Source organism: Malurus melanocephalus, unplaced genomic scaffold (assembly GCF_030028575.1).
Source record: "Malurus melanocephalus ecotype Western Australia unplaced genomic scaffold, MMel_1.1 scaffold_58, whole genome shotgun sequence".
Classification (NCBI taxonomy): domain Eukaryota; kingdom Metazoa; phylum Chordata; class Aves; order Passeriformes; family Maluridae; genus Malurus; species Malurus melanocephalus.
The window spans coordinates 68,327-91,348 of record NW_026623290.1 but is presented as its reverse complement, the minus strand read 5'-3'; the positions used below and the strand labels follow the sequence as shown (position 1 = coordinate 91,348).

Sequence of the window (23,022 nt, the reverse complement as noted above, 5' to 3'; positions counted from 1 at the left end):
AGTTCAGAAACTGCTGCCAGGTAAATGCCAACAGAGCAAAAGAGTGGAAAACTTGGGATTTTGGGTCCTGGGAGTCAGTGTGGAGCTCAAATAWAAGATGTTAGGAAGGCATCTAAGCCCAGAGAGCTTCTAGCTTTGCCTCCCATCTGTTTAGTTAACCAGAGCAGGGTGGACCTTTATCTTCCACTGTGTTTCCATCAAACTGGTGGCCTCCTGYCTTGTGCTGCAGGAGTGTAACCAATGGATGCTGTTTGGTGCCATGAGAGATATTCTGACCCCTCCCTTCTCCTCCAGGTTTGAGTTCTGGGAGGATTTTGAAGAGGATCACGGGAAAGGTAGAGAGAATGGCTACCAGAGCCTTCACAAAGTCCTGGAGCCGTTTCTCCTGCGCAGAGTGAAGAAGGAYGTGGAGAAATCTTTGCCAGCCAAAGTGGAGCAGATCCTGAGGGTGGAAATGTCTGCTCTGCAGAAACAGTATTACAAGTGAGTCACTGAATCAGTTACTGGGAGTGCCAGGAGAAATGGGCACATCTTCCTGTGGGCTTTGGGAATGTGTTCCAGTGCCATCACCTGCAGTACTGGGAGCTTCCCAGYAGGAGCCTGAGGTGGGGCAGTTGGWATCTTYCCTTCTGGAAGATGCTTTTGCAGAGTGATATGTCCACCTGGCCTGCTTTGCAGGACAGAGGTTATGTCTTTCCTGGGGGAGTGAAAATATGCACGGAACTGTGATGCTGTTCAGTATTAAACTGTGGTAAAATCAACAGGAAAGTATGGTCGGGGGTTTTAGAGAGGAAAGAGCAGTGTCCTGTAGGAGAAGTGAGGAGAGATGGAGGGAGGGAAGCAGACTGATGCCTGAATGAGCTGTTCCTGAAGGTTTTGTTCCTCCAAGACCCCACTCTGCACTGAGAAATGATCTGGACTTTTAATAATGATCTGGACTTTTAATTTTCCTTCCTGCAGGTGGATTTTGACAAGAAACTACAAAGCTCTTTCAAAGGGAACGAGGGGAAGCACATCTGGTTTCCTGAACATTGTGATGGAATTGAAAAAGTGCTGCAATCATTGCTACCTTATTAAACCACCTGAAGAAAATGAGAGAGAAAATGGCCTTGAGACYCTGCAGGTGAGTGGTGTCCTTGGTCACCATTTTTTTTCCTTAAATTTTGTCCTTTTTTTGTCCTCCCAGCAAGGTAATACCTGGTGAAGCTTTAGCTTCTGTGGCCTCTCCTTTAAAAATAGCCCTCACAGCTAAGCCCCTTGAACCCCCAACCCTCCACTTCCACTGCAGGCAACATTCTGAGGCCTCTCGAGCAGGAGCTGCAGGCAGTAAAGATCAGTTTTGTGTGATTCATTGTGTGTGGGGGCTCTGCTGTGTAAATCCACATTATTAGATTAGAGATGTGCAAGAGATGCGTGACCCCAAAAGGAGCAGGGCTCTGTGTAATGTACACACGGGTAAGGTTGGAAATGATGGTTATTTCTTCAGTCTCTGATCAGGAGCAGTGGAAAGCTAATTCTCTTGGACAAGCTGCTGACCAGGCTGCGGGAGAGAGGCAACAGAGTGCTGATCTTCTCCCAGATGGTGAGGATGCTGGACATCTTGGCAGAGTACCTGACTATCAAACACTACCCTTTTCAGGTGAGAAACATCAGCATGGAAAACAGTGGGGTCCTCTTGAAAGYGGAGGAAAATGCAGAGGGAGTTTGAGCAGTGGGAGTCACTGAGTTTCCCAGAGGTTGGTGGCTGGGATTACAGGTGGCATGCACTGGARGGAACTGGGATGTCCCTTCATTTCTGTGTGGCCCCACCTCTGCAAAACGCCTCTGACAGTCCCCTGCTTGGGGCTGTGTGGTGTGACAAAGCCTGAGGGGAGGACAGTGAGCACAGAGAGCCTGGCTGGGAGCCTGTAACGGGAGCTGTGGTGTCAGCCGCTGTGTGCCTGCTCCCTGAGCATCCCCCAGCCCTTGTGACACAGCTCAGGCAGCGCAGTTATTTTTAATTGGTGGCTATTTTTAACAATTAAACGCTGCAGGCAGCAAAAGGGGGCTGTAGGGCTCGCAGCACTTGGGTGCAGCAGTCCCTCAGGGCTCCTTTACCTTCTTTSTTTTATCATTCTTGTTGATTTTTCCAGCGCTTGGACGGCTCGATCAAGGGGGAGATCCGAAAGCAGGCGCTGGATCACTTCAACGCCGACGGCTCCGAGGTACYGCAGTCCTGGGCAGAGGGTTTGTGGCTGAGCCACAGCTTCTGGCTGACAAGAGGGGATTAGTTCAGTTCAGGTCTTTTTACAGAACCCCAGGTACTTTTAAAGACACAGATATGGCAGGTTTTGCAGCCAGCCATATTGCTTATTGTAAATCTCCCACGTCCGAGGAACAGGGCTGCAAGCCACATCTCCAGAAAGTTCTGGAGAGGCTGGGAAGAGCCAGAATTTAGCAATTCTCTGCCTGTGATCTGGAGAATGAGGCAGTTGCTGAGTGATTCCAGTCTGAAGCTGGTTTTGGATATGAAATGGCAGAGGCAGAAGGARGATTTTAGGTGTTGGCAGGCAGTGGAGTCTGGTGTTGGAGGTGAAAGTCTCCAGTGTAATAGGAGAGGGCAYCTCAAACCTCTCATCTGGGCTTGCTGACTCACACTGACGGGTGCAAGACACTTGTTTTTGTGTCAGGCAGCCCAGCTGTGAGAAATACCTTTCCTCACTCYGTAAGCCTGGACTGGAGCAGAATTCTTGGCTCACACAGGAGCTGTGAGAAATCATGGGTCTGGGARACTTAACAAAAGGAAATGTGAGTGGGAAGAGAGCAAGAATGCCCATAGAACCTGCCCTTTCCCCTGTCCTGAGGGCARCCATGGGGGCTCAGGCATCTTAGCTCTAACCTGGCACAGTCTGGTCACTCCTGATGTCACTCCTGACAGGATTCAGGCAACAAAAAGCAGGTGTTTGCCTGCTGCCTTTGTGGGTATCTGTGTGGTCTGGACCTTCCAAATGGACTCCACGGTGCCCTTACCTGGAGCTGCTTGTGTTGCTGTGCCACATTGACACACACCTGGGTCAGCACACCCTTCACCCCGGGCAGCACTGCCTCTCCCTGGCTCTGGGCTTTAAGAATGGTGCTGCATAAGCAGGTTATATGGCAAGGAAATCCTTTTTCTGCTTTAAGAAGCAGGAGTCCAACAGAGCCTTCCTTCCATTTCCTTTTAGAGCTTTTGAGTCACCATTGCTATTTTATGCTCACAGTTACAAGCTGGCTAACTCATGGATGCTTTTTTTTTGTTTTCCTTCCCAGGACTTCTGTTTCTTGTTGTCAACACGAGCTGGGGGGCTTGGAATTAACCTGGCCTCTGCTGATACTGTTGTGATCTTTGACTCAGACTGGAACCCCCAAAATGATCTTCAGGCTCAGGCCCGAGCTCACCGGATCGGACAGAAGAAACAGGTCAGGAGAGTTGCCTGGGATTGTTTTCCCTGTGGCTTTGTTGTATGCATCTAAATGGGCTCTCARCTCACCAGAGCTCCTGAAAACATGGGCTTTTTGTCCCAGTCCTTGCTCCAGAGAGTGCTGCCCAAGGGAATCTCATTTAAAAACTAGGAGATTTTAAATCAGCCCCAGTTTGCCAGATGTTGGCTTTGAACAAACCAAGAACCCAACCCGTGGCATTGCACTTCTCAGCCTGGTTCTAGTGGACTTTTTTCTTTCTTGCCCAGAAAAACTTTAAAAGTACAGCATCCASATATTAGAGATGTGAAAAGTTTGGTGCAGGTTTGAATCTAGAGTGATTGTTTAGAAGATTTTTACTCTGTGCTTAGGCACCCTACAAGATCTGTGTCAACCATCCTGATTTTAACAGGTTCTCCTGAGATTCAAAGAGAATGTGCTTGTTTTCCCTCTGAAAAAGCACATCTGTTCACAAAGACAATGTCAGCAGCCCATAAAAACAGCCGAGGGATGCATTGCTGTATCAGCAGAGCATGCTCAGGCCCAGGAAATAGCTGTGTTGTGTTTTTGCCACTCAGGTGAATATTTACCGCCTGGTCACAAAGGGGACAGTGGAGGAGGAGATCATTGAGAGAGCCAAGAAGAAAATGGTGCTGGATCATTTGGTCATCCAGCGTATGGACACCACTGGCCGGACRGTTCTGGACAACAACTCTGGGAGATCCAAGTACGTGGCTGTGTCAGGAGGCAGAAATTTCTGGAACATGAGGCATAACCAGCTTCACTGCTGGCATTTCCCAATATTTATTTGACAGGGTACAGGGCAGTGTGTTAAATATTGTCAGCTTCCACTGATTTGGCTTCTGCAGCGATTAATTTGGACACTTAGGATAAAGATGATCAGAAATTCCAAACTAATTTTAGTGTGTTACTTGTTTTTTGTTCTGCTTAAAACCAGAGATCATCCTGGTCTGAGGGAACCTGGCTGGGGARCAGCTGCATTTTGGCAGTAACCTCAAATTCTCTTAATTTCCCCCAGCAGATGGAGGTGGTTCCCATTGCAGTCTTTGTCTGTGCTAGAGCAGGAAAGAGATTAATTACAACGGTTTTTATAGTGCTGGGTAGAAAACCTACTCCTTGCTTCAGTTAGGAAAAACTTTGGTACGATTTTATGCTGTAGCAGTTGTGACTGAACAGCTCAAAACACCTTTTCCTTCTCGTTTGTTCTTGCAGCTCAAATCCTTTCAACAAAGAGGAGCTGACAGCTATTTTGAAGTTTGGAGCTGAAGATCTTTTCAAGGAGCTTGAAGGGGAAGAGTCAGAGCCTCAGGTAGTTTGAAATTGAAATCACACRGTAGTTTGTAGTGCTCTGCAGGTCTGCAAGAGGGACTGGGGGTGGTTGCTCCTGCTTTGTTGTTGCCCTGTGCCTGAGAGGAGGTTGGTGAATAGGACATGTGGGAGCCTGAGGGCAGAGTGTGGGTTTGGGGRATCAGGGATCAGTRACCCCCCTTTTGCTGAGGATTGAAYARTAATGGTGCCWGAGGGAGGGCTCTTGAGGAATCATTAGTTGGTGACAGCACAGAGTGCTGATGGCTCCTCTCCCTGCCTCCTCTGAGCACKTGTTCAGCACCCATTTTTGGTGGTTCTGAGCCAGGCAGGAATCAGCACAGTGCCGTGAACAGGTTGCTCCCTCCTGCCTCAGTTGCTTGACAAGTTAGCACTGAGTGTTTKGACCAATTCTCTGAATGGSCCAAGCAGCAGAGCTTCCCCTAAGRAAAYAGTCCACAGCTGACACATCTSACTGCATGGAAATTTTCCCCACTSTTCAGCCTCGGTGGTCCTTTCCTYCAGTTCTGTCACCTTATTTGTACTTTGTTGTACCACTTGAAGACAGTTCATCCCTGCCCTCGGRGATGACACCCTGCAGATATTTGCACTTTATTTAGCTCATATCAGCACACGAGTCTGTTCTCAAAGCCTCTTACTCCCTGCTGTGCTYGGCACCCTCCCCTTTATCCCTCCTTCTCCCTGACTGGCAGGAGATGGACATTGATGAGATTCTGCGCCTGGCTGAAACCCGGGAGAATGAAGTGTCCACCAGTGCCACCGACGAGCTGCTCTCCCAGTTCAAGGTATGGACCCCCAGGCTCTGTAAYGGGGTGTGGGGATGTGGCTCCCCACATCCTGCCATGGTGGTGAGGTCAATGACAGGCAGAGACACCTCAGAGAGATCACAGAATGGCTTGGRTTGGAAGGGACTTGTAAAWATCMTCCAGTTCCAACCCCCACCAATGTAGATATTAATTTCATTTCAAGTAAGTGGTTTTGAAGGCTGTGAATAAAATGCAGAATTTACCAAATTTGGAAACAAAACCAATAATTTACAAATACTCAGCAGTACTCCTTMAACTGCACGTACTTCCTCAAAAGCTGTTAATCCAGAGATGTGGCAAGGAGCCAGGAATGTAGTGACATAGGGATCCATTATGGAGTAGTTATGGAAATGTTGGCAGAATTCCGATGGAGAAGGAGTTGAGGCTCAGCAGACAGCTCTGGGGTGTTCCTGCCGGGGGAGGGAATTGCTAAAACTTCTCCTTTGCTTGTAAAAGGTTGCCAACTTTGCAACCATGGAGGARGAAGAGACAGAGCTGGATGAGCGGTCCCAGAAGGACTGGGACGACATCATTCCAGAAGAGCAGAGGAAAAAGGTGGAGGAGGAAGAAAGGCAGAAAGAATTGGAGGAAATCTACATGCTGCCTCGAATCCGGAGCTCAACCAAAAAGGTACAGCCCATCTTGAGGGGGTGAGAGGCACAAGGTGAGAGCTGGCAAAGGGAATGCTCAAGCAAAGCCTCCTTGCCATCTGAGCTTCTTGCCCTCCTCCAGAGTGGGTTGGGAATAAGCACAGAGGTAGCACAGTGACCTCTTGTTGGCATCCTGCATTGGACCARTGGTTTGGGATGCAGTGTCAGGGCCCAGACTGGATTTGGGCAACTCATCTCAGCAGAAGAAGTAAAAAGAACCACTACAACCTTTGTAGTGACCACAAAGCAGAGTATCCAATTGTACTGGATTTTGCTGCAGATGATGCCATTTTCTGGCTGTTTCTTTACCTTGGGCTCTCTAGCTCCCTGGGTGGCTCTTACCTAAATGTGGATCCTGAGGGGCAAAAGAGATGGTGCCTTCTCAAGTTCTTCTTTAGGCAGTGGGATCTAACCCAGTCCTAAAGAAAGATGACTGTGCAAGGATGCTCTGCTGGGAAATGGGACTTTAAGGCCTTATGAACTGTTGTCTGGGATGAGCTGGGGAAAAACTTGAAATGAAAARCACAGAGAAGGACAGAAGGTTGAATGGATCCAGATTAATTTCTGAGGTGTCCTGGTTTTCAAAATAGTCTAAAGGACTGGGGTACAAACCCACAGAAATCAGTATTTTATTATCTCTTAGCAGATCAAAATGCAATTGTGAAACTGGTGGCTGTAGAGGGAGGGTGACCACCAGAGCCTCAGCAGTCCCTGGGGACTGCAGGGGTGTGCAGCCTCCCTGGGTTGGTTACATGGGCTCCTGCACCTTCAGGAATGGATATCGAGGTGTTCACAGCCCATTAAAGAGTGCCGGTTTGTGGAGGACAGAAAAGGTGGTTAGCTGATGAGATTGGCAGCTGTTAACTGTTCTGCTGTTCCTTTGCTACGTGCAGGCTCAGACAAATGACAGCGAATCTGATGCAGAAACCAAGAGAAGGCTCCAGAGATCATCGGGGTCGGAAAGCGAGACTGACGACACTGATGATGAGAAGAGACCCAAGCGCAGGGGACGCCCTCGGAGCGTTAGAAAAGACACTGTGGAAGGATTTACTGATGCTGAAATCAGGAGGTCAGTGCTGAGCACAAGGGACAGTTCAGAAAACAAATATAGAAACCCCATGCAGGTGGAGAAAATCCCGGATTAGTGCAGGAAGCGTTCACCTGTAAGCACGTGGAGCTGGTTCACTGGAACACCTTTATATAATTCAGTCGACTCCCAGCTGATGACCTGAACATCCAGGTCACTGCAAAATGGACTGGGTTGTCTTCAATCAGGCTACAGTGAAGCTGGTACCTTCCTAAAATCAATCCATGTTGTAACTGCCCTTCATGGGCCAAGTGGATTGAGCTAATGCYGTATAACATGTGAGCTCTTAGGTGCCATGAACGACAGAGCTGGACAAGCCAAGGACTCTGGCCTTCCTGACATTTTTCTGGCAGTCATCCTGCTGATTTAAGCTCTAAGTGAAAGGCAGGCTCTGGCAAAATGAGAAGTACTGGTCCTGTTGATCCGACAGTTTGTGTGTCAGCCCCTGATGTCAGCTGGGGGCTGAATTCCAGAACATTATTTTCTTCTCCTTTCTTCTAATTCTTGAGTCTCTCCCAGAGATCTTTGTCTTACAGCTCTGCCGAAGATGGAAAAGAGGGCTTTACGAGTTTTGTTTAACTCTCTCTAGCTCTGAGCTGGTGTAGTTTTAAGCARGAGATATCAAAGTTCTTGGGCTATGATAGCTGCCCCATAACCTTCTTGAAACKATGGGCAGGAAGGACATTGCAATATGCACTATAACAGCCATTTCAGTTATTATGATGTAGCAGAAAGAGGCTGAAAGAATACAAAATGAGAAAAAGAAGGCAAAAAATGAACTAATGTAAAAAAATAACCTGTGGTTGTAGCCATTCTGTCTACTCCCAGCTCAAGGCAATATTCGATTGTAGCATCTCTTGCCCTAAAGTTGTGTCAACCACAGCAGGGATTTTCACAGTAAAAACAAGACATGAAAATAACTAACAAACCTTGTCTGCAAACCTCTGTGATGGATGGAACCACATTTGGCTCTTCYGTGACGGGCTGCTACATTTACAGCCTGAGCTTAAAATTACTAATGACATTGATTTAATGCCTCTTTTCTTCCTGGAAAAATTAAGTTAATAATTACCAACATGGTGTGAGCCAATGCTTTCTTCTTTTTTTTCTTTTTTTTTTTTCACTACAGTTACCACTCTCCTCTTTCTTTTTTCCTCATCTGTCAAGCACTCAACATTCATCATGATTTTGTGTTCTTCTCCAGCCAAGGTCACAAAACTCTTTGTGGGGGCTAATGGATGAGGCATCCCAGTGTTGAGGGATGCTGAGCTGATCAGTGGGGAATGCRAGGGTGATAATGTGACAGGCTGTAATTAATACATGCAAGCCTATTTGTGATATTGGACCTACTTTTTGTGGCAGTTTAGTTTTTTGATGATTTTTTTTTCCCCCTCCTTAGGTTTATCAAGGCTTACAAGAAGTTTGGATTGCCTCTGGAACGGTGAGTCCYGACCTGGCCCTGCTCCAGAGGGGAAACACGGAGGCACATTGTGAGCACAGCCAGAGCCACATTGCTCTGGGTGTTGGACACAGCCTCCACAGGCAGCACAAGCCTTTCTGCACTGCTGTACAATCCCTGGGCTCTCTGTCCATGGGCACTGACCAGTGCTGGCCAAAAAACCAGCTGGAGCAGTCGTGGTGCTGGGCTGTAACACAGCAGTGTCCTGCTGGCAGAGTCCAGCCTGTGGAGCATTCTCACTCTGCCCAGAAAGGACAGGGAGCAGCTCTCAGAGCAGCAAGTGCTCCCCAAAACACTTGCTAAGCTTCTCTGTGCATGCCAGCCTCAGGACTGAATTCAGAGCATCTTTCMATGCTCTGTCCCTCCTGAAGGGAAACGAGGAGAGGCACTGTGGATCTGCAGAGCCCTGACCCTGTGCTGGGTCTAGAAAGGTCTCAGGGTTGAGGCAGGGTTTCCTGAATGTATTATAGGAGAAATGCAGTGTTTTTTCAGCTGGTTATACTCTTCTATTGTGAAACACAAGGTTTTYGTGTGAGTCTCGATGTTACTGACTTCAGGCAGGCAAAAGGGACAGCAGATGGCAGCTGTGGACCATCAAATGGAGATAATAATGGAACTGGAAAAGCCTGAGGGAAAACTGGACAGTCAAGGAGGGTCCCTGTTGTCCCTAAAATAGGCTGTTCTCACCTTTGTTTTAGCAGTAAAAATTCCATAGGATTGGATCAGTTTTTCTACATCTGCACTGCAGCTGTCAGACCAAAAAAAAAAAAAGACAAAAACTGGCTTGTTTCCTGCCCCAACTCAACTCGTTCCTATTCCATGCATTCATATCTGTAAGCACTGAGCTGTGAAACAATTGATTAGGAAGTGACTGTATCAAATACAAAACTCTCCCCCTTTGCCAGGCTGGAGTGCATTGCCCGGGATGCTGAGCTGGTGGATAAATCCGTGGCTGACCTGAAGCGTTTGGGGGAGCTCATCCACAACAGTTGTGTGTCAGCAATGCAGGAGTAYGAGGAGCAGCTGAAGGAAAATCCAGGGGAAGGTAGGCAGGAGGGTTTTTTCTGCTGTTGGGATGGTTTCTGGGAGTGTTCTATGGAGCTGGTGAGGAAACCATTCCCACACTGTGACTTGGAAGCAGTGAAAAAAACCACACTTAAACCACCCCATCTCTGCCAACAGTTTCTCTCTTCACCAACAGAGAGAAACTCCTGAGCTTTCTGCTCACACTGGGAAATTCCAGTTGGGTCCATCAGCTTCTGCTGGACACAGATTTTTATGGGAGAGGCTGAAGTGATCAGCTTATTTAATGCTGGGCTACAAAGCAAAGCAGATCATATTTTAACTGCTCCTGGGACTGGAAATCAAACTAGTGCTGTGTACTCCTTGGTAAGGTTGGATCCACAGTTAGCAATTCCCAGAGCTGGAATCACCACCCACTCTCTGTATGGCTGTTCTGTGCTGTTGGTTAGGAGATTCAGGGTCAGGGATAGATTTTCTGCTGTGTCTTTGCCTGTTGCAGCAGGACAAAACTGCTGAAGCAAGGGGTCCAGTGTACTTAAAAGTATTTTTAAAAAAAAATTATACTGGGAAGTGTTTAAATTGCAGATCTAAGTGAATTAGTGGAAGAAAACTTATATTTGGGCCTTATGTTTGAATGAGAGGTTGCAGGCAAGATCTTGATTACTGTCTGTGAAGCCATTTTACAGAGACACTTCTTTCTGTAAGAATTCTCTGAATTGCTGTGTTTTGTTGTTGAACAGGGAAAGGACCTGGAAAGAGACGAGGTCCAACCATCAAGATTTCTGGTGTCCAAGTCAAYGTGAAATCCATCATCCAGCACGAAGAGGAGTTTGAAATGCTGCACAGATCCATTCCCTCGGACCCAGAGGAAAGGAAGAAGTGAGTTTGGCTAAGTAGGCAATGCAGAAAGAGGCTCAGGGAATTTGGATTTTGTAGTGGAAAGAGAATAGCCTGGATGTGTGGATTTGCTTTATCCTCCACAGCATTAAAAGTAGCTCGTGTTTGAAATGCCTTTAGGTACCGCCTGACGTGCCGTGTCAAAGCTGCTCATTTTGATGTAGACTGGGGAGTGGAGGAGGATTCTCGCTTGTTAGTGGGAATTTACGAGCATGGTTATGGAAACTGGGAGCTAATTAAAACAGATCCGGAGTTGAAGTTATCCGATAAGGTAGGTCGCTTTGCTCGGTGCTTCCATTGCAGTGCTCATAGAGAACATGCCTCATTTACTGCAGAAACAGATGTTTATGGTTGTAACAACTCAAAAAAAATCATGAWAAATGGTAATGAGGAAATCAGTGACCTTCGTGGAATGTTGCATGCTCGATGGGAAGCAGAGTTGTGTCATTTGGTGGGCAGTGCCAGGTGAACCACACTGAAATGATGCAGGCAGAGAATGACACGTGTGRTTCCCTGCACAGGGGAGAAAAGGCTGCATTGCACAGCCGTGAYTTGATGTTTCCCTGAGCATCTCACAAGAAGCTGAGTGTGAATTTCTGAGTGGGAATAATTTTTCACAGATTTGACGCCGCTCATGTCAAGGCTGGTCCGTGTTAGCTTGGAGGGTATGGTTACATGACTGGGAATGGCAGCACAGCCAGCTGGAAAGCCTCCATCTATTCCTCTGCTCCTCAGTCATCCCCACAAGAACAGTTTACAGGGACCATGCTGAAATGATCTGGGTTAAAAATAAGCCACCATCCGTTGTGTCAGTGTGGTAGGAAGGGCGTGGAAGCTGCACACAGGGCTGAGGAGCACTGGGGATCTCCACACTGGCTTTGCTGCCAGCGTGCAGCATTCCTGTGCCATCCTGCAAAGATCAGGCTGTGCCTGAGAGCCCTCCCTGCRTGGAGCTCACAAAGGCATCTGGCAATGGCAACAGCTGCCTCAGACACACCACCCATTTTCCAGGGAAGTGTGAAGGAAACCTAGTTGACAAGCTGAAATATTTCCTCCACAAAGTGTTACCTTTCAGCCTTGTTTTCCACTAAAAATTGTGCATCTGTGCCCCTGCTGTAGCAATGTCTCAAGTTACCAGAGTGACTGGGCTGCTGTGACCAAGCTGTCACAAACAAACCTGATGTGTCMAAGGGGAGTGGAATCAGTTTTGCAACTCAAGATCCCAAATATAGTTTGTAAAGGGTTTGTTTTTCCTTCAAGAGAACTTAGCAAGCTGCCTTRGGATCCTTTAATTTCTGCAGAATTCCAAGAGGAGGGATGTTTGCYTGCTAGGAGCTTTGACAGACAGGGAGAGTCTGTGAGGTGGGAAGGAAGGCTTAAGCCTTCTTTTTCCCCCAGAAGGTGCAGTCCTGCAGCCTTTTGCTGGGCCTGAAAAATATTAAAAATATATATTATTTTTCTTCTTTTATAATAAAATATGAAAATATATTTYTTTCTGCTTTATCAAAGATCCTACCTGTTGAGACAGATAAGAAACCTCAGGGAAAACAGCTCCAGACCAGAGTMGATTATCTGCTGAAACTGCTGAAAAAAGATCTGGACAAGAAAGAAAACATGAAAGATGGGGAAGAGGTGAGATGTGGCTGATTGAKTCTGGGGGTTTCAGGGGGAGTGGTTGGCTGATGGCAGGAGACACCCTGGGTGTTCCCAGGTCTTTGAACATCGTCTCTGTGAAGGAATATGGACTTGTCTATTGTCTGATTGCATTGTGATATTAATAATTTAAATGATAATTAATAAGTGKCAGGTTATTACTGCACTTGCTGAAGGCCTGGGGCTCATCAGGCTTCCTGCASCTGTTTGCAGGATGTTCAGGAGATGGGGTTCATCCCCAGGAAGTAGCTGTGGCTATTTGCTTTCCCTGACTTGTTCCATGTTTTTACCAGGGCAAGCTAAAGAAGAGGAAACCACGAGTAAAGAAAGAGAACAAGGCTCCCAAAGTCAAAGATGAGCATGGGAATGAGCTCTCCTCTCCTCGGCACTCAGACAACCAGTCAGAGGAAGGTGAAGTCAAGGTGAGGCAGCCTGGTGGATTTGGGCTGTGCTGACACTGCCCAGCACCCCCAGCAAAGCCTGGGGAGCTCAGGGGCAGAGGGGCACTGGGAGGGAATTCCCACAGGATTGGCAAGCTCACAAAAACACACATACAGCTATCAGTGTGAAAGAAGGACCTTTCCCAGCCATTCTTTTAGGTCAGTGCTTTAACTGATTTGGGGCATCCCAGAATGGCCACAAACATCCAAATACTGACTTGGGGGAAAGGTTGTCTCAGGACAAAGCCTGTTGCCCTTATAAAGGAGAGAAAGAAGAATTGTTTCCCTCTCCTTTTGGGCACGTCAGCCCGTGGTGAAGCTGGAGTTTACCAAGGTCATGCTGTTGCTTAGAAAACGTTCAGTCTTTGAGTGGTTTGGCTTGCAGTGTGAGGCTTTTTGTTCGTGTGCTGATCAGTATCTACCTCAGGGGCTGAGTGTTGTGCAGCACAGCTGGCACAGGAGAGCAGTGCTGCTCTGCAGCTCGCCAGCTTGTCACAGAATGGGGCTGGGCTGGTTTTTCATACCCTTTGGTCAACTTTGGGGGGATGGCAGCTGCTTGAGCAGGGCTTGCTGTYTGCTTGAAGAGGTGTGAGGGTAAATCTGGACAGTAAATCTCAAAAGTTGCCTGCGTTTGAAGGATGTAAGTTTTATGGAAGAGAATGTACAGRAGGTGAGGGACTCCAGCTTTGTGCTGTGACTGATTTTCTAGGAGGATGGCTTGGACAAGAGCCCAGTGAAAAAGAAACAGAAGAAGAAAGAGAACAAAGAGAACAAGGAAAAACAGACATCCTCTAAGAAAGAAAAGGAGAGCGATAAAGAGAAAAGGAAGACGAAAGACAAGAAAGAGAAGGTATGTGGTGCTTTCAGGAGCAGCTTGATGGGGAAGTCCCTGAGCAGGACAAAGTGTGAGACTCGGGATTCATTAAAGGCCCTGTGTGAAGAGATGTCAGTGAAACACCATGGGATGAGGGGGTGTCCCTTTCTCAGACCTGCTCAATTGCCATAAAAAGTAGAAAAGGCAATATGTCCTAAAGCCTGATGGAATGTGACCAGAACAGAAGAGATTTTGTCAGACTGCCTTTAAAGTACAGCTGTCCCTGTGACACTGATACAGCCACAGAGCTAATGTTAAGGAAGAACAGGGAAAGAGCCTGGAGCACTCAGATCAAAGTTGTGTCCAGCTGTGATTTATCACGGGGTTGGCAGCTCCTTGTCTGTATTCCCCTTTAATTTAAGCTCACCCAAATGACCCAAGTGTCCACACCATCAAGACTGTAAGTTGTCATTGTCACTTCTCAGGACTCACCAGAATGRGTGTTTCAACATCACTGGTATGCTGGAGACTAAAGTGTCTCTTGAATTTTGGTACAAGTGCCCTGAGGCTGGGTGCAAATTGGAAGGGGGGTAAAACCTTCCATAATAATGACCTGAAGTACCTGTCCAAGGAACAGGTATGTACTGCATGCCCAGTGTGTTTTGACACTGAGGTCATAAGTGCAGACGAAGAAGTTTCGTTGCCTATATAGGGGAAAGTTTGCTTTCCAGTGATTCTGGTGTGGCTTTGACTGCAGATAAGTCGTATAATTAAAAATATACATGAACAGGCCATGATTTGAGAACTAATGATATTACATAAAGTTGCAGATCCTCGTTGATGTGAGACTACCCTGAGTTCTGYCCTTTGCAAGGGAGAGACATTCTCTATTTTAACCTCTCTTCCAAGTCTTCAACATTGGTTTCTCCCCATGAGTGTGAATATCGCATTCATGTCCAAACTGCTGGCTCTGACTTCTCACTGCTCCCTCAGGGATGATGTAAAGCTAAACAGAGCCATTGCAGCTCAACAGTTTGAGATTCTGGGAGGAAAGTTGTAGGAACAGTGCCCAGGTTTAGCAACTGCCAGTAACAATAGTGTGGGAGTTGTTAGTTGGGTCGCTTGGGATCCTCCATGCTGGCTCATCGTGTGATGTGTGCAATTTGTCCTTGTAAAGCCTAAAGGTGGCGAGGCCAAATCTGGAAGTAAAGGGAAGAGATCACAAGGTCCTGTCCACATTACTGCAGGGAGTGAGCCAATCCCCATTGGAGAAGACGAGGATGATGATCTGGACCAAGAAACATTCAGCATAGTGAGTATTTGCCTTGGGAGATGGGAGGGCAGTGCCCAGAGCCCAGCAAGGCAGTTGGGGTTTGCCCAGATGCCATCCAAGGACATGTTTTAGATGTTGGGGTGTGAATGCCCTCCTAATGCCCCACAGGGATTTCCTCTGGCTGATCTGAGAGCAGGGCAGGACAGCCCTGGACGAGAGCTGCCCACCAGTGCTGCCAGCTTGGTAGTGTGTCAGCAGAGCATGCACAAGGGCTCTCTGCTTCAGCTGGAGACTTCCCACTGCTCAGCCAACAGCCTTGCATTATAAAAACCCTGCAGCTTTACATTCTCTCTCCTCTAGAAGCTAAGGAGCCACTGAAGTTCTTTCAGGCAGGGAAATGCAGGAGAGTTTTGAGGGTGACCTTGCAGGAGGCGCGGGGCTGCGTAAATGCTCTTGCAGCAATYGTGCCTGCAAGACTTGTTGTAAAATTGCCTTTTAGTAAAAGTTGTCGTGGCAGATTCTCCTTGGCAGATACCACTTCTTAAAAACAGTTCTCTCAATGCACATCTCTGTATTGGCTGCAGGTCCARTGGGGTTTTTTTGTCTTTTTGTTCAACTTTCTTTCTGTGATGCACACAAGGTCCAGGCAGGCAGTCAAAAAACCTGAGTTCCTGTCTGTGCACGGTGTTCATGTGCCCAGGCAGAAAAACATGGTGCTTTCATCCCATGTCTGCCAGTTTTGGTAAAAGCAAGCATTCAAGTGACCAAAGATGGGATTGGACAGGATTGAGTTGAGCAGTCCTTCAGCTGGGGTGGCTGATTCAGTGTGTGGTGGCTTGGACGGATCCGTGCAGGGGCAGACCACGTGTGGTTACAGCTTGCAAACCAATTGTTCCCCCCTAAAAGGCAGAGGCAGTGCAGGAGGGGAGACTCTTGTCTTTGCCTGATTATTGTCTGCAGCTTGTCTAACAATTTGCTATTTTATAGGTGATTTCTCCTTGCCTAATGGCCAGATAAAACTAAACAAGCTTTTTTCAGCTCTGTCTGATTAACAGGTCAATGATGTAGATCCCTCTGCCAAATTAATCACTTTCTCCTCTCTRTTGCTCTTTCAAGTGCAAGGAAAGGATGAGACCAGTCAAAAAAGCACTGAAGCAACTTGATAAGCCTGATAAGGGACTGACGGTTCAAGAGCAGCTGGAGCACACGCGCAACTGCCTCCTGAAAATCGGTGAYCGCATCTCTGAGTGCCTTAAAGCCTACACTGACCAGGATCACATCAAGCTATGGAGAAGGTGAGGGATTGTTTTGGCTCGTCTAGGGTGTTTTGAAATGGTAGGATTTTTTGTGGATGAGTGTGCCATCTGCCTCTGATTTAACCTGTGAAATCTTGTGTTTTCTGGTCCAGTCAGTCTGCAAAGTCACAGAATCATGGAATGGTTTGGGTTGGGAGGGACCTTAAAAATCACCCAATTCCAACCCCSTACTATGGGCAGGGGCACAGTTCACTAGACCAGGTTGCTCAGAGCCCCATCCAACCTGGCCTTGGACAATTCTAGGGATRGTCTTCCATCCCAGGCAAGGCTTTGTCTTCAAGTTGTCCTGGTTTCATTAAAATTGATTTCAAAGCTAGGTCAGATAAACCATTGCAAGTCTCTTTATTTTGTTTTGAGGAATTTGGTTCCAGCCCTGCTGATCATCCTGTCCTGAGCTAAGACTGTGTTCTGGAGAGGGTAGAACGAATTTGGTGTTGGTTTGGAAGCAGTTGGCAGTTAAACCGCTGCTGTAGCACTTAACAGAAAATGTTCCTGTCATTCTAGGAACCTATGGATATTTGTGTCAAAATTCACAGAATTTGATGCCAGAAAACTACACAAACTCTACAAGATGGCTCATAAGAAAAGATCACAGGAAGAGGAGGTGAGAGCTGAAGTGCTTTTCCTTTGTGATTTGTCCTTAAAAATTGCTGGAAGTTGTTGGAAGTGTCAATACATTGTCCTTCATGTGTGCTCTCTTACCATGGGTGCTCTTTGTTGCTGGCAGTCTGTGATTTTCTCAACGTCTTAACAGTCTGGTTGCATTTGCCTTCTTTTTCATGTGRAGTTTCTGGTCACTTTGTCCTGGCTGTTCTGACCAAAGCATTGTTTGATGTGGCACGTGGCACTCAGTTGCCCTTTAGAGTGAAAAGCCTGGGCGTGCTGCCCTGCAGAGATCAGGTGTAGAAGCAGAGCTTTGCCTGTCCTCCACCTCTTTTGTGCTGTTCTTGGGCACACAGCTGGCTCACCAGCTCCTCAAAGAGGCAGGAAAATCTGGAGCCTGGCAGGCGAGSCCCCTGCTCACATAGTGCAGATGTTTGGGTGGGAATGCAGCTGAGCTGTGTCCCTGTGTTGCACCTTGCAGGAGCAGAAGAAGAAGGAGGACATGTCCAGCATGAAGAAGCCGTTCCGCCCAGAGCCTTCGGGCTCCAGCCGCGATTCCGTGATGTCCCAGTCTCACGTGCCTCACAATCCTCATTCCCAGAAGATGCACATGCCCCCTTCCCACACCCAGCAGCAGATGCACGGGCACCCACGGGACAACTACGGCCACCCAAACAAGAGACATTTCAGCAACACAGGTGAGCGCTGGCACACCAGCAAAAACCTTCCCTTCTCAGCTAATGCTCCTGGAACAAATCCTTCTGGGACTTGAGAYTGCTCAGGTTTAAAGGTGATAGGATAGAACGTACATTACCACTGCAGTTGTTGCTGGGCTAGAAGACATGGTGATGTAGTGAGGAAAAGAATTTAAGAAYGGGATGGAATGAAATTTGTGAGGATGTTAAAGAAATAATGATAAATTCAAAGAATAAAATTGAGCCCACCTAGTTTAGRGAGGAGAAAYTTAAAGGGGCATCAATAACTATAATTTCTTGGAGAATTCAGGGAAGTAAACRGACTTAAACCAAATTATGGAAGAGATTTAAAGGGGCATCAATAGCTATAATTTCTTTGAGAATTCAGGGAAATAAACTGACTTAAACCAAAGCATGAAAGAGATTTAGAGGTGCTCTTTCCCCGTGGCAGACCGAGGAGACTGGCAGAGGGATCGAAAGTTCAACTACGGTGGCAACAGCAACCAGATGTGGGGCGGGGAGCGGCACCACCAGTACGAGCAGCACTGGTACAAGGACCACCACTACGGGGACCGGCGCTCGCGGGGAGAGCCCCACAGGAGCTCTGGGAATTACAGACCAAACAACCTGTCCCGCAAGAGGCCCTACGAGCAGTACAACAGCGACCGGGACCACCGGGGCCACCGCGACTACTACGACAGGTGATGAGCTCTGGGCTGGGCTGGGCTGGTGGGGGAGCTGGCAAAGCTGCACTGACTGCAGGGTCAGGGATGGAGAGCTCATTGCATGATTTTGTTTCTCTCCACAGGCACCACCACGATTCCAAACGTCGGCGATCCGACGACTTCAGGCCTCAGAACTACCACCAGCAGGATTTCCGGCGCATGTCTGACCACAGGCCACCCATGGGCTACCATGGCCAAGGACCTTCGGACCACTACCGGTCCTTCCACACAGACAAACTGGGAGATTACAAACAGCCYCTCCCTCCATCTCACCCTGGAGTTTCGGACCCTCGCTCGCCCCCCTCTCAGAAATCCCCCCACGATTCCAAGTCGCCTCTCGATCACAGGTCACCTCTGGATAGGTCATTGGAACAGAAAAACAATCCAGATTATAACTGGAACATTCGGAAAGCATGAAGGGACTGAGAGGGGGAAGCGCGCTTCTGAAATACTTGGATTGACACGATGGTGGCTGCTTTCTCCAGGCCAGCAACGAGAAACTCTGAACATGCTGCTATCATCTGGCTGGGTCAAGGAGGATTTTGGGGGACTGGGTGGAGGAAGATTTTCCCTAGCTCTTGATTCTGGTTTAGATTCCCATTTCCTTTCCCCTTTTTTACCATTGAACTGTTCTATCATGGAACCAGCCTTGCTGCCTCGTTCTTTGTTTTGTTTTTGTTCTCCTCAGTCCAATGGACCCAAGGGAGTTTTCCCCAGCCAGTGTTTCCTCCGAAGGAGAAGGCAGATTGATGCTGCTTAGGATGGTGCAGAAGGCTGTGTGCCTGCTCCGACTTGATAAGTGACAGATGCTGCTTTGGGCTTGGGGATTAACTGGTTGGGCTGGGATTTGTGTGTCACCAGCATGGGGCARTGGGAGGATATATCCAAGGAGGGACAGGAGAGTCCCTCAGCAGCCAAGCTTGGTGTGAAGAGGGGCTTGATGTCCCTGCAGGATGACTCCAGAGGAGCTGGAGCCATGCTGGTGACAATCCATCACTTTCCTGGCYGTGTTATCATTTCTGTGTCTTTATCCATTTCAAGAAACTGGCTCTGCTTTGATTGCTGCTGTGTTTCCCTGCAGCAGAAAAGGTGGGGGGATCTTCCTCCCATAACCAGAGCTGGAACTGGCAAATCTTGACTCCGGGGCTAAGCAGGAAAACTGGGATATGGGAAAAAAAGGCCAACTTCCTTAGTTCTCTTCTAACCAGTAGGAAAGAATTGGGGTGAGAACAGTATTTCCCAGTGGACAGGGCTCAGGAATTCATAACAAAACTCTTCTCTTCTGGCATGGGCTGCTTGGGTGGTCCAGGARCTAACAGATGCTGGCTGGGAGGTGCGAGATCAAAAGAAGGCTCTGGGATTCTGGAACTCCTGATCTTCCTGCCATAAAGTCTCTGGTCTTCGGGCAAATCATTTCTCTCTGTGCTTCACGAAGCAGTGATCACAAACCTTTACTGTAATTGAAGGATAAAGGATGGTAGAACAAAGAGAAATAGGAATCCAGTGGAGTGCTCGCTGTTCAGGGAATGGTCACACCTTCCTGCCACCTTTCCAGCAGTGAYTCTGAATTGCTAAAAGTACCTGCTCTTACAGACCTTCTGTCTGTCTAAACTGGAAATGAGCCCGAGGACTTAGCACCTCAGTGAGCAGGGGGAGAATGAGGAATTCAGTACTGATCTGTAAAAATCCTTGGATTTTAAAGCCCAGCATGGCAGAGGGAAAAGAGGAATGCGCAGCCCAGCTCAGTGTATTTCAGAGCAAGCACTCCAGGTATTCAAACCACAGCATTTGATGCAAACCAGTTCTGGCCTGGACACTGCTGTGGTGAGAGGCGTTGGTTGTGCATGTGCTGTTGGTCAGARGTACCTTGGGTGATTATTTTTCAGATTGGAGTTCCCTGGAGACCACAAAGGCTGCCCCGAGCGTGGTGTGTGGGGCTGTCACCTCCCAGAGCTCAGTATTAAAGACCAGGCTGTGCCAGGCTCCCCTCTGGTGGGGCACAGAAGCTGGGCCTCCTGTTAAGCTGCCAGTATTTGACCCTAATAAGCTGTGATGTCCTTTCCCCAAAAGACTGAGGGCAGATGGGTGTTCAGGGCTGGCTTCCTGACTCCAGCCAGTGCCTTGGAAGGCGCATGCAAACTGACACTAATAATCCTCCATGCAGTGTATCCCTGGAAATCTGCTGCCATCACTCCCCCTGATCCCGCTGCTCCAGCAGGGCACATGGGAAGGGTTTTATTCCCCTTTTGTTTTTATATTGCAAGATTTCCACCAAATTCAGGGCAGTTTTGTTTGCTATGGGGCAGTCGCTGCCCTGATGAAGTGTTACACTTGTGCTTACCTGTGCAGGGCAAGGTGAAGGCAAGTCTTCCACAGTCCCCCTCGGAGGGATGGGAGGTGTGGAGAGAGCASGTTCCCGTGGCATTTCCCACTAAGCTGTGACTGCAGGCTGTGGTATTCCACAAAGAGGTCCTTTCTTTTCAGAGGTATTAGSTTTTCAATGTGAAAATGGAAGAAATCTTGGAGGGGCAAAGAGAATTGCTCTTTTTGTCACCAYGTGGCACTGTCACAGTGGGAAGTTCATGCCATACTCGTGTAGCAAAGGCAGTACTGGCCAACCAGTGTTAGGGTTGGTGCAGGAAAACTTTGGATCCCAGCAAGAGGCATTTTCTGTGTTGAGATGTGGGGGTTTCTGCTTGTATCCCAGGTTCCAGACACAAGGTTGGTTGGGATTTTCTTCTTGTGTAAAAGCAAAAGCTTTATCCACATCCACTGGAGAGCTGTCCCCRCTGTCACTTCAGTCTGGTGTTGAAGTCACATCATGTTGTGCACTCGTGGTGGGCGGGTCTTTGCTGGGTTTGGCTTTAGTGAAGCTGGAGAATGAGATTTGGGAGGAAGTCTCCCCCGAGCACACACACACACACACAGACACTCATGCATTTTATGTCCCCTCAGCACAGGGACCATAACCAGACACCATCACAGGTGAGTGGGATCAGAGGGGACACATCCACAGCCAGAAACTTCCCTGTGGTGTTTGTGCCAACATCTGGTACAGCTCTTCCTTCCGAACCGSCTGTGGCATTCCCTCCAGCCTCTTCRCAGGAAAAAGCAGTAACTTGCTGGGGTTTTCCTTTTTAAAAAATTAAAAAAAAAAAAAAAAAAAAGTTTTTCAGCCTGACCTCTTTGGAAATGGTGTAAAGTTGTGAGTTCACATGGTGGAAGTCCTGCAGACCAAAACCTGCTGTGGGGACAGGTGATGTGGTCCCAACCAAAATGGACATGGAACCAAGTGCTGAAGTCCTTGTGTGAATGGTTTGTGATCCACACAAAAATACTGTTTTGCTTTCACCCATTTCCTCCCCACCTCTGCCTCCCCTCCGGGGAGAGAAGGACTCTTACTGTAAAAATACGGACTTTTAAACCTGTTGACTAAAAACRGTAATTAATATTAATTTATATTTGTGAAAGAAATGCCACTGTCCTAGTGATTTCTGATGTAAATATGTTGTTTATATAGTATGTATGAAATTTTCCTACATTGTAAAACTGCTGTACTTTTGATTCTTGTATATTAAAAAGTGTTACTGAGATTTTCAGAAGGGCCCCGGTGTGGTGTCTCTGGGGGGCCCTGTTGCAGGTCTGGGKTTTTTTTTGGGATGACAGGGCCCTTTCCTGCCAGCCACAGGCAAGCCACCATGGATATTTTCACAGGAATAAGCATGTTCTGCTTGGCTGTTATCACATAGTTTCACCRTCTGTGGTGATAGAGACTTGGAAGCCTCTTCAGATGGGAATTTCCTGATCAGAAGGAGCTGTACATTCTCTCACCCAGATCCACCAGGATTTCACTGGTGTAATACTGATGTTTATGTGTTTATCCCACTTCCATATTTTATGGATATCTGAGAATGTGTACATTTATTTTTTTTTCTTTTCTGGAGAGAATTCCCCTTTCTCTAGGAGAAGTGTTGCTCCTGCTGCATGGGTGAGTTCTGCTCTCTGTCCCCAGCCCCTCCTGGGCAGAATGTGCCTCTCCCAAGTGGGATGTGGTGGCATCCAGTGGCTGCTTCGTGTTGGTCTTTACCCTCACACTGAGCAGGGGGTTTGGAGCCGTTCCTCCCAAGTTATAAAAGCTCATTGTAAAAAGTACTTTTCACACCTGCAGCCACCGGGTCCAGCCCTTCCCAGTCTCTCTGCTGCTSAGCCAACTTTCAGCCAAGAGTGAAATTTCACAGCTGAGTTATATGCTCCTGAAAAATGGATTTCCTAATGGAAAGAGTGACTGGCTGTTAGCYATGGGGCTCAGCAGGGAGAGGGGCTCGGCTGCAGGGAGGCACAGGGGCTGCAGGGAGCTGGGCTGGGTCTACGTGCCTGGGGCTCAGTGGGGTCAATCTACCAGAGATGGGTGATTTTTTTTTAAATTTAAGCAGGCAGGTAAGGAYATGGACACCCTGATGCCTGGTGTCTCCCCAGCACAGCTCAGCCTGGCATCTCCCTACCCACTCACGTCCACAGCACTGAGAGCAGTTCAATCCTAAGGCTTCTCAAAGCCCTTGGGGAAATGACCCCTTCCCATGTGTCCACAGCAGGCAGGTCTGGTCAGTCCCAGCAATGTCATCCAGAAGGACATGGTCCATGCAAATGCTGGCACGGGGAGCAGGACCCGCAGCCCTGCCCCACTGCCACCACCCAGTGAGGGGAGCGGGCTGTGCTTCACAGCGGAGCAGACMCTCTAGAGGGCAGCCAGATCCCTGCAAAAAGAGTTTTTAGTGAAAAAATTCTGCAGTTGTCGC

General features: G+C 47.9%; 1 protein-coding gene across 8 annotated transcripts in view; it reads left to right on the top strand.

The window, feature by feature from the left end:
• Window positions 1-21,207, top strand: part of CHD2 (chromodomain helicase DNA binding protein 2) — an 83,112-nt gene extending 61,905 nt beyond the window's left edge. For all 8 annotated transcript variants that reach the window (XM_057365802.1, XM_057365805.1, XM_057365806.1 and 5 more), the window contains 23 exons: window positions 295-483; window positions 961-1,123; window positions 1,487-1,639; window positions 2,133-2,204; window positions 3,289-3,438; window positions 4,017-4,165; window positions 4,672-4,768; window positions 5,478-5,570; window positions 6,048-6,221; window positions 7,135-7,310; window positions 8,728-8,769; window positions 9,693-9,832; window positions 10,551-10,689; window positions 10,828-10,978; window positions 12,217-12,339; window positions 12,654-12,782; window positions 13,510-13,650; window positions 14,792-14,926; window positions 16,004-16,182; window positions 16,708-16,807; window positions 17,288-17,504; window positions 17,953-18,202; window positions 18,310-21,207. In XM_057365802.1, coding sequence (XP_057221785.1) covers window positions 295-483; window positions 961-1,123; window positions 1,487-1,639; window positions 2,133-2,204; window positions 3,289-3,438; window positions 4,017-4,165; window positions 4,672-4,768; window positions 5,478-5,570; window positions 6,048-6,221; window positions 7,135-7,310; window positions 8,728-8,769; window positions 9,693-9,832; window positions 10,551-10,689; window positions 10,828-10,978; window positions 12,217-12,339; window positions 12,654-12,782; window positions 13,510-13,650; window positions 14,792-14,926; window positions 16,004-16,182; window positions 16,708-16,807; window positions 17,288-17,504; window positions 17,953-18,202; window positions 18,310-18,643 — 3,496 coding nt within the window. In that variant the 3' untranslated portion in view covers window positions 18,644-21,207. The remainder of the gene's footprint in view (window positions 1-294; window positions 484-960; window positions 1,124-1,486; window positions 1,640-2,132; window positions 2,205-3,288; window positions 3,439-4,016; window positions 4,166-4,671; window positions 4,769-5,477; window positions 5,571-6,047; window positions 6,222-7,134; window positions 7,311-8,727; window positions 8,770-9,692; window positions 9,833-10,550; window positions 10,690-10,827; window positions 10,979-12,216; window positions 12,340-12,653; window positions 12,783-13,509; window positions 13,651-14,791; window positions 14,927-16,003; window positions 16,183-16,707; window positions 16,808-17,287; window positions 17,505-17,952; window positions 18,203-18,309) is intronic.
• Window positions 21,208-23,022: the final 1,815 nt, after the last annotated feature.